This window comes from Bos taurus, chromosome 4, assembly GCF_002263795.3.
Source record: "Bos taurus isolate L1 Dominette 01449 registration number 42190680 breed Hereford chromosome 4, ARS-UCD2.0, whole genome shotgun sequence".
Lineage (NCBI taxonomy): Eukaryota > Metazoa > Chordata > Mammalia > Artiodactyla > Bovidae > Bos > Bos taurus.
Window position 1 is genome coordinate 81,060,798 of NC_037331.1, and position 16,280 is coordinate 81,077,077.

The following is a 16,280-nucleotide window of genomic DNA, read 5'->3' on the forward strand; positions in this document are numbered from 1 at the left end:
TGTGCTTAAGCAACAGTTAGAACTGGACATGGGACAACAGACTGGCTCCAAACAGGAAAAGGAGTACATCAAGGCTGTATATTGTCACCCTGCTTATTTAACTTATATGCAGAGTACATCATGAGAAATGCTGGGCTGGAAGAAGCACAAGCTGGAATCAAGATTGCCGGGAGAAATATCAATAACCTCAGATATGCAGATGACACCACCCTTATGGAAGAAAGTGAAGAGGAACTTAAAAGCCTCTTGATGAAAGTGAAAGAGGAGAGTGAAAAAGTTGGCTTAAAGCTCAACATTCAGAAAACTAAGATCATAGTATCTGGTCCCATCACTTCATGGGAAATAGATGGGGGAACAGTGGAAATAGTGGCTGAGTTTTTTTTTTGGGGGGGGGGGCGGGGGGGCACTCCAAAATCACTGTAGATGGTGATTGCAGCCATGAAATTAAAAGACACTTACTCCTTGGAAGGAAAGTTATGACCAACCTAGATAGCACATTCAAAAGCAGAGACATTACTTTGCCAACAAAGGTCCGGCTAGTCAAGGCTATGGTTTTTCCAGTGGTCATGTATGGATGTGAGAGTTGGACTATAAAGAAAGCTGAGCACTGAAGAATTGATGCTTTTGAACTGTGGTGTTGGAGAAGACTCTTGAGAGTCCCTTGGACTGCAAGGAGATCCAATCAGTCCATTCTGAAGGAGATCAGCCCTGGGATTTCTTGGGAAGGAATGATGCTAAAGCTGAAACTCCAATACTTTGGCCACCTCATGCGAAGGGTTGATTCATTGGAAAAGACTCTGATGCTGGGAGGGATTGGGGGCAGGAGGAGAAAGGGACGACAGAGGATGAGATGGCTGGATGACATCACCGACTCGATGGACATGGGTTTGGGTAGACTCCGGGAGTTAGTGATGGACAGGGAAGCCTGGCGTGCTGCGATTCATGGGGTCGCAAAGAGTCGGACACGACTGAGCGACTGAATTGAACTGAACTGAATGTATAGCAAAGGGAAATATACTCAATACCCTATGATAAATCATAATGAAAATATGAAAAAGCATATATACATATAAATCAAGTCACTCTGCTGTACAGCAAAAATTAACATGGCATTGCAAATCAACTGTATTTCAGTAAAAGTTATTTAAATTTACAAAAAAAATTAACTTACAAAATCAATTCCCATTACAACAGCCTTAAAAGAAAAATCTAGGAATAAATTTGGCAAAAAAAAGGTGCAAGGATTGTACCTAAAAACTTAAAACACCATTGAAAATATTAAGGAAAATCTAAATAAATGGAAGGACATTCCATGTTCAGGTATTAGTTGACTTAACATTATTAGCTGACTTAACATTATTAAGAATATTGGTAATATTCCCAAACTAATCTTCAAATTCAATGCAATTCCTATGAAAATCCTTAACTTTCTTTTTTGTACAGATTGACAAGCTGATCGATTCTAAAATCCATGTGGAAACGCAAAGTATCTCTCCACCACCCTCCCCCACTCCCCAAAAAACACAATCATACTTTCTGATTTCAAAAATTACTGCAAAGTTAGGATAATCCAGAGAAGGCAATAGCACCCTGCTCCAGTACTCTTGCCTGGAAAATCCCATGGATGGAGGAGCCTGGTGGGCTGCAGTCCATGGGGTCATTAAGAGTCAGACACGACTGAGCAACTTCACTTTCACTTTTCACTGTCCTGCATTGGAGAAGGAAATGGCAACCCACTCCAGTGTTCTTGCCTGGAGAATCCCAGGGACGGGGGAGCCTGGTGGGCTGCCGTCTATGGGGCCGCACAGAGTCGGACACGACTGAGGCGACTTAGCAGCAGTAGCAGAATAATCCAGAGTGTGCTGTAGTGGCACAAGGATGGACATGTAAATCAATGGAATGGAACTGAGATTCCAGAAAAGTAACTCAAATTAGATCAAAGACCAACATATAAGAACTGAAAGTATAAAAACCCTTTGAAGAAAATATAGGAGAAAATTTTGTGACTTTCAATTAGGAAATGCCTTCTTAGATATGACACCAAAGCACAAGCAACAAAAGGAAAAATTAACTAGACTTCATCAAAATTTAAAACTTTTTGTGTTTAACAGACATCAGCAAAGTGATACAAATAGACATCAGCAAAGTGATACAAAGGGAGAAAATATTTGCAAATCACATATCTGTGCCATAAAATATTTAACTGCTCCCCTATTCAGAGTACTTAGGTTGTTCCAGTTTTTATTATGCAGGAATTATTTGTTTTGTGAATATACTAAAGACCACTGACTGCACCATTTAAAACCAGCATAAACTGTACAATTACTTTAAAACTAGAAAAACTAGAAAAAATAAGTAATACTGAAATGCTTCATATTTTAAAAGTATATCTTCTTTCCTTATGTTCCTAACACAATACTAAAAGTTTAAAAAAAAAAAAAAAAAAGGTAGAAAACACATGGCTGACTTGCTGATTTGTTCAGGCAAACAAGTTCTCATCCACTGAGCATAACCCTGTCTTCATGTTTCACTGAATCATGTCTTCAAATATATTTTTGAAGAAAGAAAAAAGAAAGACAGGAGAACAGCATACAACAGGCTTGATACTTGACTTGCACAAAGGCACATAATTTTGATTAGTCTAGCTCTGCTGCTGCTGCTGCTGCTGCTAAGTCACTTCAGTCGTGTCCGACTCTTTGCGACCCCATAGACGGCAGCCCACCAGGCTCCACCATCCCTGGGATTCTCCAGGCAAGAACACTGGAGTGGGTTGCCATTTCCTTCTCCAATGCAGGAAAGTGAAAAGTGAAAGTGAAGTTGCTCAGTCATCTCTGACTCTAGCGACCCCATGGACTGCAGCCTACCAGGCTCCTCCATCCATGGGATTTTCCAAGCAAAAGTACTGGAGTGGGGTGCCATTGCCTTCTCCAAGTCTAGCTCTAGTCATGAAGAATTTATTTCAAGGCCAATATTAGACCCTGTTAATAGCAAAATGTATTAACAGTTTTATATACAAGCAATTTCATCCTCTTGTCAACCCCTTCTCCTCCTGCCCTCAGTCTTTCCCAGCATCAGGTCTCAATGAGGATGAGATGGTTGGATGGCATCATCAACTCAAGTTTGGTGATGAGTTTCAGCAAACTCCGTGAGAAGGTGAAGGACAGGCAAGTCTGGCATGCTGCAGCCCATGGGGTCTCAAAGTCAGACACAACTGAGCAACTGAACACCAACAATACAAGCAATGGATAAAGACAGGAATACTCCCAAATTAATCTCTGGATTCAATGCAATCCCTATGAAATTTTATTCAATTCTGAAATGCTAGATATTTTATAATTCAAATCAATCTAAAATTATTTGTCAAGTATCTATCACCTATAGATACACACAGATGACAAATGCTTAAGAGACACTAAGATTAAAAAAGAACTTCATGGAACTTAAAATCCAGTGGCTGAAGTAAAAACAATTATGAAAATTCTCATCAAACTACGTGAGCTAGAAATGAAATAGGTACCTGCGGGGAGAAAAGTATATACAGAATTCTATACCTAGCAAAAATATCTTTTGCAATGGAGACTTTTTCAAACAGATAAAACAGCAGACCTACATTAAAAGAAATGTTCAAAACCATCTCTCTGGCTACAGAAAAATATCATATTAAAATTTGGGTCTATACAAAGGAAAGAGAAATGTTTGAAAAGGTCTATATAAGGGCTTCTCTGGTGGCTCAGTGGTAAAGACTCTGCCTGCCAAGGCATGAGAATGCATTGAACACAGGTCCAATCTCTAATCTGGGAGGATCCCACATGCCACAGAGCAGCTAATAAGCCCATGTGCTACAACTACTGAGCCTATGCTCTAGAGCCTGGGAGCCACAAGAAGAGAGGCCACTGCAATGAGAAGCCCACACACCACAACTAGAGAGAAGCCCCTGTTCATCTCAACTAGAGAAAAACCTACACAGCAATGAAGACGTAGCACAGCCAAAGATAAAATAAACGAGAAATTTTTTAAAAAGAAAGGTATATATAAAGTAGGTAAGTAACTTTTCTCATTTTACATTTCATGTCTACTTATAAGTTATACACATGTAGAAATAAAACATGACAAGAACAGTGCAAAAGACAAGAAGAAAATGGAGATATGCTCCTGTAATGTTATACTATACATAAAAGTAGACTGTGACAAATTAAAAATATATATTACAAAGCCAAGGGTATATATATTCAATCTCATAATAATCTATAATGAAAAAGGATTTATATATATATATATATAAAAATAACTGAATCACTTTGCTATACACTAGAAACTAACACAACACGGTAAATCAACTATATCTCAATTAAAAAAGAAAAACTCGAGGAGAAAACCTGTGAACATGAGTTAGGCAGTTTGAGTGCAGGATGGGAAGACAAAGAACAGAAATCATAAAAGAAAAAAACTGTCAAGTGGGATTCCATGAAAATTAAGAACTTCTGCTCTTTGAAATTACTGTTAAGAAAAGGTGAGCCACAGACTGGCTCATCTTTACAAGACACGTTATCTGATAAAGAGTTTGTACCCAGGATATGTACAGAACTCATAGAACTCAATAAGGCAAGCAATTCAATTCACAAAGAATATGGACAAAACATTTTAAGATACTTCACGGAAGACAGGAAGAGCAACTAGAAAGAAGCTCAACATTACTAGTCATTATGGAAACTGTAAATAAAACCACAATGATATATCACTATGTATCAACTAGAACAGCTAAAATCAAAGACAAAAGCTGAAGTCTCAGTAAGAATGCAAAGTACCTGGAATGCTCAAACATGGCCAACTAGAATGCAAAATGGTACAGCCATTCTGGAAAACAGACTGGCATTTTCTTATAAAGTCAAACATTCATTTAACCATACAACACAACAATCCCACCCCTAATTTGATCAAAAAAAAAAAAAAAAAAAAGTATATTCAAATGTTCACAGCAGCTTTGTTCACAACAGCCCCAAACTGGAAACAATTCAATGGCTTATCAACTGGGTAGCAGGATAAGCAAACTGTGCTATATTCGTAAGTGGAATATTACTCAGCAATAAAAAGGAACAGACCACTAGAATATACAATAACATCAGTGAATCTCAAAAGCATGCTAAGTAAAAGACAGACATCAAAAATTACATACCATATAATTTCATTTATATGACATCAAGAAAGGTAAAACTGATGTGACAGAAAGTAAATTAGTGGTTGCCAAGGACCACAGGTAGAAGCAGACAATGGACCGCAAAGAGGCATAGGGAATTTTCTGAGGCAACAGGAATGTTCCAGTTATCATGATTGTGATGACTGTTATACAGGTGTGTGTATATATATATATTTGCCAAAATCCATTTAACTATACACTTAAAACTGGTGAATTATACTACATGTAAAGTTATACTTCTTTACTGAATTTAAAACTGAATTTTAAAAAATGAATAAATAAAACACGTCCAATATACCTGGGGTTAGGTGGGAGAATTCTATTTAATGTAAGCCTGGTTGTACACATAAAAGTGATCTCAGAGAAAAAAGCATTAAGACAAAGCACTTTGGGATGAGATTAACGAAGCCTTCATAGAGAAGATGACACCCAAACTGTGGTTGAAAGAATGGACAAGCAGGACTGGCCAATGAAAGTTATGACATAAACCAAGGTATAGGAGCTTACAACTCCATATTTTTAAAATAGTAAGAAGTCCAGTTTGTATTGTCATCAGCATATACAGTGAGAAATAAGGCTATTTTGGATCTGTCTACAATGGAGAATCTTAAATACCCAATTCAAGGATTTGACTCTGTAAACATGTTTTACAGATAAATGACAGATTCAAAGTAGCATTTTAAGATTAATTTGAATGCAGAAAACAGGAGGGACTCAAAAATGTAAAGCCCAAAAGCAAGCAGAATCAACAATAGGGACATGAGCTAAAGAGTTCCAAACTAAGTAAGAGCACACTAAAGATCATTACTTCTCAAGTGGCTTCCCAGGTAGCTCAATGGGTAAAGAATTCATCTGCAATGCAGGAGACACGGGCAGATTCAGGTTCAATCCCCAGGTCGGTAAGATCCCCTGGAGAAGGACATAGCAACCCACTCCAGTATTGTTGCCTAGAGAATCCCATGGACAGAGGAGACTGGCAGGGGACAGCCCATAGGGTCAAAGAGGTAGACACAACTGAGGTGACTGAGCACACGACACAAAGACCATTACAGAAGAACCAATTAGAACAAGCAATTCATCAGAACTCGGGAAGGAGAGGAGTTAAGTATTATTAAGGTTTTCCCACTGGATGTTTGAGAGAAACTAATGCCACTTAAAACATGTATGCACACACAAATCCAAAACTTGTTAAAACTAAAAGCTATATAAAGAAGGTTAAAAGAATAACAAAAATATTAGTACCATAAAAAACACTTAGAATCTAATACAAAGAGCTCTTATAAATTAGAAAAACAACAAAATAATGAATCAAGAAATTAGAACATTCAATATATGAATGAAAATAAAGGCATCCTTACTAGATATTAAAGAAACACAAATAAAAAAAAAAAAATAGTGGGACATCTGACAATTCCAAGTGATGGTGATACCAAAGAAACAGGCACTCTCACATCATTGGGAAATATAAATTGATAAGTCTTCTAAAGGTCAATATGATAGTGTATCAAGCTTATAAGCCTATAAATTGACCCCAGCAATTTTATTCCTAGGAAATCCAATCTAGGAGAGATTATGAACAAATGTACACAAAAATTCTGTGATGCATCCATGATCATAGGAAAAAAACAAAAATCTAGCAAAATGGACTTGGACAAACAAGTTACAATATATTCATATAACAGAATACTAGAAGTCAATATAAAAAATACATATGGAGTATAGGTTACAAAATAGAATTATAGTATGTTATGTAAAATCTTATGTCCTTGCAAATATATGCACAGAAGCCTAGTAGCATGTTCATCAAAATGTCATAGGGTGATCTCAGGTAAGTGGATTCAAAGGGACTTTTAATCTCTTATACTTCTCTGTACTACTAAAATGTCTACATAAGCCTCTATTATTCTTTGAGGATATATAAAAAATAATGAAGAGCAATATCAGAAAAAGAAATGACTCCAAGAGAAGTGAAATAATTAATTAAAAGGTGGACAAAGTTTGAAGTGTCAAATAAAATACCTCAGTGAAAGTTTCCCTATGCAATGAAAATGCAGAAACAGAAAAGGGGAGGCATGTGGCCCGTTAACTACTTTCAGTTTTCAGTTCCTCTCACTACCTTTTTCATTTCCATTTACGTAAATTCCAGTTTTTAGCCTAGACTTTGATCCTCTAACCTACATTTATTTTCCAAATACATTAAGAACACTAGATTCCATAATTTGCATGTGTGGAAATTCATGGAACAAAAATCACTGTGAATAATAGCTCTGATTTTTCTAGCTTTTTCTATGATCCAACAGATGTTGGCAATTTGATTTCTGATTCCTCTGCCTTTTCTAAATCCAGCTTCTACATCTGGAAGTTCTTGCTCAGTTCATATACTGTTGAAGCCTACCTTGAAGGATTTTGAGCAATACTTTGCTAGCGTGTGACATGAGTGCAACTGTGCACTAGTTTGAACATTCTTTGGCACTGCCTTCTTTCGGACTGGAATGAAAACTGACCTTTTCCAGAAGAGGTTATATTAAAGAGCTTCTGGATGAAGGTGAAAGAAGAGAGTGATAAAGCTGGCTTAAAACTCAACATTCAAAAAATGAAGATCATGGCATCTGATCCCATCACTTCGTGGCAAACAGGGGAAACAATGGAAACAGTGACAGACTTTATTTTCTTGGGCTCCAAAATCACTATGGACAGTGACTGCAGCCATGAAATTAAGACACTTGCTCCTTAAAAGAAGAATAGTGACAAACCTAGACAGCATATTAAAAAGCAGAGACATTACTTTGCCAACAAAGGTCCATCTAGTCAAAGCTATGGTTTGTCCAGTAGTCATGTACAGATGTGAGAGATGGACAATAAAAAAGGCTGAATGCTGAAGAACTGATGCCTTTGAACTGTGATGCTGGAGAAGACTATTGAGAGTCCTTTGGACTGCAAGGAGATCAAACCAGTCAATCCTAAAGGAAATCAGTCCTGAATATTCATTGGAAGGACTGATGCTGAAGCTCCAATACTTGACCACCTGATGTGAAGAGCCAACGCGTTGGAAAAGACCCTGTTGCTGGGAAAGATTGAAGGCAGGTGGAGACGGGAACGACAGAGGATGAGATGGCTGGATGACATCACAGATTCAATGGATATGAGTTTGAGCAAACTCCAGTACATGGTGAAGGACAGGTAAGCATGGTGTGCTGCAGTCCATGGGAGGTAGCAAAGAAATGGACATGACTGAGCAACTAAACAAGAGCTGATTTTTCTAGCAAATACTTTTGCTTCCAACATCCAGTTTAAAGTTTACAAATATCTACATATGAAACAAAGTCAACCAAAAACAAAAATCACAGCAAAAACTTAAGTGATATTCATAGAAAGCATACAGAATAAAAAATGTAAATGACCTTAAATATTAATATTAAGCAACATTAATTTTCAACTGTTTTTCAGAAATAGCTATTAATTTTTCAGAGTTAGGTAATGAAAATTTGACATAAAGTCTATTTAGAAAATTTTCACCAAGAAAAACAGATCATTATTGGATCACACAACAGAGTGCAAATATAAACACTAAGTCTGAACTTATTCTTTTGTCGGGGTCGGGCGGGGCGGGGGGGGTGGGGCGATGGTTAGGGGAGGGCCCACATACATCCTGGCATGTAAAATCTTAGTTCCCCAACCAGGGATCTGAACACTGGCTCCAAGCACAGAATCCTATACACTGAACTGCCAGGGAAGTCCCTGAATTCATTCTACTCACATTAAAAGTGACTCCCAGTATCCTTGACTCATTCCAATAAAGTAGAAGCTAAAAGAGGGAGGTTCTTATATTCTTCACTTAAAAATCAAAACAATTACTTCCCCCATCCTGGAGTATATGTGAACCAAAACAGTAGGTAAGTTTAGAGATACAAATGGCATCTGTGCAAAAGTTGATTTGCATTAATCTGTGGAGAAAAATATTTAAATTAATTCAACCACTAATAAATACACTTTGGAATTTGTCTTCTAAGAGCTTGCAATCTAGTAGGGAAATGTAGTCAGACAAACAATTAAATTTTTAAGAGCTCTACATTAAAGCTACAGCAAAGTGCTATAAGGATATTTAAAAAAGGAATTAACTTTTTCTGGATGAATGGAGAAAGGTCTCAGGATGGTGGAATTTGAGCTGGATTTTGAGCTGCAGAAGTGGAGGCAGAGAAGAGAAAGGGATTTCAAGCTAAAGGAACAGCAAAAGTAAAAATGTAGAGAAATAGAAATACCTCTAAAAGTAGAACTCTGATAGAACAGGGCTAGATAATAAAAGGCCTTAACTGACAATGCACTAGAAAATGTGGACTTAAATTAATGGAAGTGACACAACCTAACCAAAATTTTCAGAAAACTCTCCTGGATAAAGAATGAACTGGGAAGAAAAGAATGGATGAACAGGGAAGAAAAGAATAACAGGAAGTCTGATCACAAATGAAGGCCTGAACTAAGGCAATAATATCAGTGTTAAAACAAAAATGTGATACAGAATGAGTAGACAGAAATGTCAGGTAAGGTCTGGCCAGAGAAGTAGCAAAACACAAGGCCATCTTGGGAATGAAAGGAGTGATTACAGGTTTAGAGATTTAAGACAGTTCACCTAAATTTCCATCCCTTCTGAGTGTTTCTGTATTTATTCAACTAGCCTATCTTTTTAACACTTTTGAAAAGCATTTTAAGAACTCAATTCATCTATGGATATTCATGACATTTCTAATAAGTACATATCAAATCAGTATTTTATGAGTAATAGTGTTTTAAAAATTCTGGAATGTCTTCATTTATTTTTGAGCACTAGTTTTTAGGACAAAACACTAAATAATCCACAACAGAGGTACCCTACAACATATGCAAGTGAATACCAGTAAATTCATTTAAATGTATGCCTGTCTTTAGATCCTCAGGGTTTCATTATTCCACAATCGGGGCTTCTGCTGCTGCTTGGTGGAAGAGAACTTCCACAGGTTCAGAAAAGATATCAATTACATATAGCAATTTATTGTACTGATTCAAACTGGTCTGACTTGAGTGACTTCAGACCAAGACATGCCATTGCAAAACAACCGTCAATAACTAAGTATTACTAGTGCCTCCAAGAAATGTTTTTAGCCTCCTATTCATAAAACCTACAATTTAAAAGACAAAATGACCTGAAAGGACCTTTAGAAGAATCTGGGTTTTTTTGAAATTTTTTTTTAAATCCTCAAAATGCTGCGGAGATGGTCAGAAAACAGAAATTAACACACAAGTAACCAAACAGGGTAAATTTTAGCAAAACAGATCACCAAGTGAGGTAGATGGTCAGCTCCCCTGAGCCCCGTATAAACTGTCAAGAGTTTATACTTAAGGATCAGCTCAGCATTTGAATCCAAGCTGACCTTGGAACAAATCACTTAACTTTTTAGAGGTTCCATTTCCCAGTCTATCAACAAGAATGTTCCAACCACAGCATGGGTTTTGGAGGTAAATGTATGTTAAATATCTGTCAATGCCTGGCACTCAGTAAAACCTAAATATCAGTACCACTCTCTCATTCTACACAGCCCCTCTCTTCAGTTCACTTGCACATTTATTGTAAGGCCAATCAGCAGAATTATGTGACTTCTCACACCCCAAGAGTCAACTAGCAAAGAAAATATGGTAACCTGGTTATAAAGGAGAAAAAGAAAGGACTTTATGAAAAGCATGAGCAGCAGGGGGCTAAAGATTCAGACGGAGGCAAAGAGCAGGTTGTCGATGGAAGTAGAAGTCATAAAGTAGAAGTCAATGGAATAGAGGATTTATTCTAGGAATACAGAGAAAAACTTTCATTCCATGGTTTCCATATCATTTTAAAGGCGCATGCATTTCCTTAAAATATCTACACTGAGAATTCCTTAATACATAAGCTCCAAGAGTGCTACAAAATATCACTCTGCTATTTCCTATAGCAAAATACACAGTTGCTATTAAACTCTCTTAAGTACCCAGGCCCACAGCATTTCATGTGCTCAGTAAACTCCATCATCCCTTCCTGTCCCCATTCAACAATTAATAAGTCTACTGGTGCCAGATATTACGCTGAGCACTAGGAACACAACGGTAGGCAAGACGGGCTAATTGCCTTCATGGAGCTCACAATCCAACAGTCTATTCATTAAACAATGTGGGCCATCTACCATAATTACTTAAAACTTTCTGCATTAACGTGGACAAGAGAGATCAATTAGTTGTTCCAAAACAGTAATAACACATTTGCTATATTTAAAAATCAAGCTTTTCAATTAACTATTTTAACTATATATTGAGTCCTATTTTCAAGTAGGACATTTGACAAACTAGGCATAATACAACGTGAAATCTAAAAACTGTATGAAAAATTAGGTTTTTGACCCAGAAAAAAAAAGACTCAGAAAACACAAATGTCTATATTTTGAAGAGGCAGCATACATGTTTGCTCTGAACCATTCCAAAAAGCTAAACTCAAAGCAGTGAGCAGAAGTTTTGTGGAGGCAGATTTCTGGTTTCAATATGAAAAATTCCAGCAATTCAAGCTATTCTATAAATATTCTACAATGTTATATTTCTGTAATAGTCTATAATATTTCTATACTTTACAAATTTTTTCCATTTAAAAATATCAGTTTTATTGAGATGTAATTTAAATACAGTAAAATTTACCAATTTTAAATACACATACACAAAACACAAATTTTTCATTTAATCCTTGAAATAACCCAAAAAAACAAGTATTTCCCTGTTAAAGTTTAGGAAATGGAATCTCCCAGGGACTTGCTAAGAAACTGGGCAAACCAGGAGTAGAAGCTCCAGGCTATCGCAAAGTAATATAACATCTTCCCACCTCTAGATGTATACATGCACACAGTCAAAAGGCTGGCTGTCAGGAATGTTGGCCAATATATTCTAAAGCTTCTTCCAAATCCAACCATTTATAAACATGGGTGATCAGTACAGACACCATGCAAAGATTCTGTATGAATGATCCTCTAGAATGCCAGGCTCATAAGGGGAAGGACCTTGTCTTTCTTCACTGCTATTATTTCAGTCCCTAAAACAGTTATCTGGCATATAATACATGCTCAATAAATACTTGCTAAATATAAAATAACACCCCTAACCACACATAACGCTGCTCTGTAATAAATACAAAATACACAGCACTATTAGATAATAAAGAACCTTACTGAAGTACCTAGCAACTAAAAAGTCTGATAAACACAAAATTCATTCTTAAACCTGCATCATACACTTAATATCTATCTAAAGCACTGAAACTTAGACCTAATCAGTCAAAAGCAGATTTACCTGCAAAAAATATAAACATTTTGGGAAACCTAACATATTTCATTTAAAGTAAAATATAAACTCTTACAAGATATAGAAGCTAGATATGGTGAAATTGAGTGTTCAATCTTGATATTCTCTGCTTAACACATCAACTAGCACTATAAGTGTGCCGCAACCCTGCAAGAATGAAGAGATTTATACAGCTGTTTTGGTTTAAAGGCAAACACATCTCTACTGGAATCACATCTTTACAAACACTAGGCTGACGCTTCAAGAAGATCTAATTTTACAGGTACACATATTGTAGTCAACATAACCACGCTCAGCAGCTGCTTGGCATTACTGAAAAGACCAATAGAAAAAAAAAAAAACCCGACATTTTCCGATACCCTAAACTATAAAGCCTAGAATTCCTACACATCTAAAGGGTATTTAAGAACATGAACTATCCTCAAAAGTTACTTCCAATTTATTTTGCTTAACAGATATAAATTTATATCAAGGCACACACTTTTTTTGGAGAATAGTATTATATAACAGGTAAGGCATAACAGCTGCATAAAAAAATTACTCCAATTTCACTAGATCAAATTATACTTTTCAAAGATACTTAAACAAAAATCCTGATACTTAAAGGTCCAGTTAACTGTAACGTAAATAATTTAAATAGCAGATAGCGTAATAGTGTAAGAAACGTTCAGTACTAAGTCATTCACTCGGTCGCTATACTGGACCACAGCAACTACACTGTATTTAAATGACGTTATCAGCAACTGAGTGTCACACAAACAATGAATCCACAATCTCGCCATTTTTTTCTAAAACCAGGACTGGAAGGTCAGGTGAAAAAACTATTCCACACAAGAATATAAAATAAGTATCTTCGAATTTATAACCATGAGCTTTCACTTCAGCTGTTTCACATACTGAAACAACGATCTTTACAGAAAGGCTGCTTCTCCCATCGCTGTACTCCTCATATGCAACATATGCAATCCACACCTAACTTTGACATCAGCACCTGGTGCCGACTCTCCTTTACAATATTTACTCCCTAAGCCGTGACCCAGTCCTACGTCTCCAGCAATGAAACCTCTGAGAGCTTTCAAATTATGACAAATCCAACCACCTTTCAGTTTACCCAAAGCAATTGGGCTGGAAAAAGCTAAGAGCAGTTTAGAGAAATCTGTTAATATATTAATGCAACAAGTTTAAAACTTTGAACTCTTCCCCACCCTTCCTTTCCAGAGCGAGGAGAGAGTCTGCTGGACCTGTCGCTTTGTCCCCTCCAAATCCCCCCACCAGGGGTCCCGGGCGCGCGAAAGCGCCCCTCCCCACCGGAAGCCCCGATCGAGGTGGGGTTTTTCGCCCCGCCCGCGGACCCGAATTTTGCGGAGTCTCATCACCTCCAGCCCAGCCTCCAGGCTCCGGCCGGCCCAGCCCATGACGGACGCTCGGGACGCGGAACTCACCTGATCACGGGGCTGTAGGGGCTCCGGGAGCGGCGCCAGCTGCTGCTGCTGTAGGGGCTAGGGGACACGTCGCCGCCGCGCTCGTAAGAGCTGTGGCGGCTGTAGCTGGGGGAGCGGCGGCGGCTGTAGGGGCTCGGGGAGCGGGCCAGCCGCCGCGAGTAGGGGCTGCTGCCACCTCCCGCCGGACTGGGAGACTTGCGGTTCCGCAGGCTCTGCGAGGCCCGGTGAGACACCGGGCTGTCGTCCCGGCCTCCCAGCGGACTCAGGGACCGCTGCCGCCGCCTGTAGGCCTTGGGCTCGGTCTTGTCCTCCCGGTAGGCCTTGGGCGGCTCCTTATAGGCCGAAGGCGGTTCTTTGGACGATTTAGTCCGGCTTCGATGGGCCTTCGGGTCTCGGTCCTTGCGGCTGCTGCTGCTGCTGGACGTGGCCGAGGCGCTTTTCCGCCGGCCGCCGCTGCTGCTGCTGCTACCGCTCTTGCCGGCCTCGGCCCGCTCCTCGCCGCCGTGGCCGTGGCGGCTGCGGGACTTGGAGGCCTCGCCGCCGCCGCGCTGCCCGTCCCGCCGCCGGTGCTCGCGGTGGCGATCCTTGCTGCGGCCGCTGCTGCTGCGGCGGTCCCGGCGGGGCCTGCGCTCCGACCCTTCCCCGCGACGCTGGGTGCCGGAGGAGGAGGCCGGACTCCCGCCGCTGCCCCCCGTTCCCCCGGCAGCCGTCGCCGCCGTTGCCGCGCTGGCCCCCCCCAGCAGCAGCCCCTGCTCGGACTGGGAGCTTACATCCTCGTACTCCACCAGCGGGGTCACACCCCCGCCGCTACTAGCACCGCCACCGCCGTCCTGCTGCGGCTGGGGCAGCGAGAAGACCCGACGCTTCTCCGCCTCCTGCCCGGCGCGGGGCCCGCGGCGCCGCTTCTGCCGCCCTCCTGCGCGCCTCTTGCCTCTCGCCAGCCGCTTGACCTCCAGAGGGGGACCCGGGCTGAAGCAAGAGGAGGAGGCCGCGGCGGCGGCGGCTGCGGCGGCGGCCGTGCCGGGAGCAGCCAGGAAGAGCAGAGGCGGCGGGGGCGGCGGCGGTTGCAGGAGCTGCGGCTGCAGGAGCGGCAACAGCAGCGGCGGCTGCTGAGGGGACAGGAATCGCCTCCGTTTGCGGCGTTCCTCCAACTTCTTCTCCGCCCAGCTCAAGCCCCCGCCTCCCCCCAGCGCCGTGTCCGAGCTGCTCGGCATCGCCTAGAGCCCGCCGCAGAGCGCGGCGCGGGTGCGGCCTCCTCCGGGTCAGATCCTGGCCATCTCCCCCGCCGGAAACGGGAACGGCGGCAGCGGCGGCGGCGGAGGGACACCGAGCACCAGGGCCGTCCGGGAGAAGCGCCACGATAATCCGGATCGGGACTTGGGTCCCTGGGTTCCAGGTCACAGTGGGGTACGTAGCGGCCTCCGGGCCCGAGGGCAGCAGGAATCCGGGCGGAGGAGCTCCCGATCGCTCTCGTCGTCCTAGCTTCAGCCGCAAAAACACCAGATGCGCCGGGCGCTGACCTGCGGGGGAGTCCGGAGTCCTCCAAGTGCCCCCCAGGGGTGGGGGAGCGGCCTCGGCTGCGCTCTCGGCTCCGGCAGCGCAACGCGGAAGTACCACCTTCGTCGCCGCTTCACTTCATCGCGCCCTGACGTTGGGTGCGAGTTCAGGGGAGGGGAGTGGGCGAGACAACAACACGCCTCCGCCGCCTCCTCCTCCTTCTCAGCGTCGACGTCGTCCTCCTGTAGTGGCGGCGACACACGGCGGGCGCCTCGGAAGTGGCCTGGGCCTGACAACAACTCCCGGCCTAAGGCCTCGCGCACTCTGCTGCCCGCAGGGACGGGCGGCGGGGCGGGGCGGGGCGAGGCGGGGGCGACCCGGCTGCGGCTCACGGTTGGGGCAGCGAGTGTGCGGGGTTGGGCGGGGGGCTGTTTCCGGGGAGATGGGGGCGGGGGGGGGGCGTTTCTGAGTCTGTGCCGGTGGGTAGGGGCCCTGACTTTCTTCTTCCTCTGCCGCCGCGAGCAGAGGTGGCGGTGCTGCCCTTTTCCTCCGCTCCCCCCCTCCACGAGGAGGCTCCTGGAGTGCGCGGCCGGCCCGGCTCGCTCCTCCCCTTCCCTCTCCGCTCTTCGTCAGGAGGAGGGAGGACGACGGGACTTGCTGGTTGGGCCCTAACCTCCGCAACCCCTCCTTCTAGCCTCGCTCTTTCGGCCTTTCCCCTCGGCCCTGACGCAAGGCCGAGAGCGCGCACGTATGTCGCGCTCCGAGAAAGCCGAAGGTGAGTGGTGTCAGGGGCAAAGGAGGCG

At 42.2% G+C, this 16,280-nt stretch overlaps 1 protein-coding gene across 4 annotated transcripts in view; it reads right to left on the minus strand.

Annotated features, from left to right (window-relative positions):
• The window catches only part of CDK13 (cyclin dependent kinase 13), a 125,729-nt gene extending 110,451 nt beyond the window's left edge, over positions 1-15,278 (minus strand). For 2 of the 4 annotated variants that reach the window (XM_005205631.5, XM_010804408.4), the window contains exon 1: positions 13,981-15,278. In XM_005205631.5, the coding sequence (XP_005205688.1) occupies positions 13,981-15,194 (1,214 nt within the window). In that variant the 5' untranslated portion in view covers positions 15,195-15,278. 4 annotated transcript variants of the gene reach the window in all.
• Between the last annotated feature and the right edge of the window lie 1,002 nt (positions 15,279-16,280).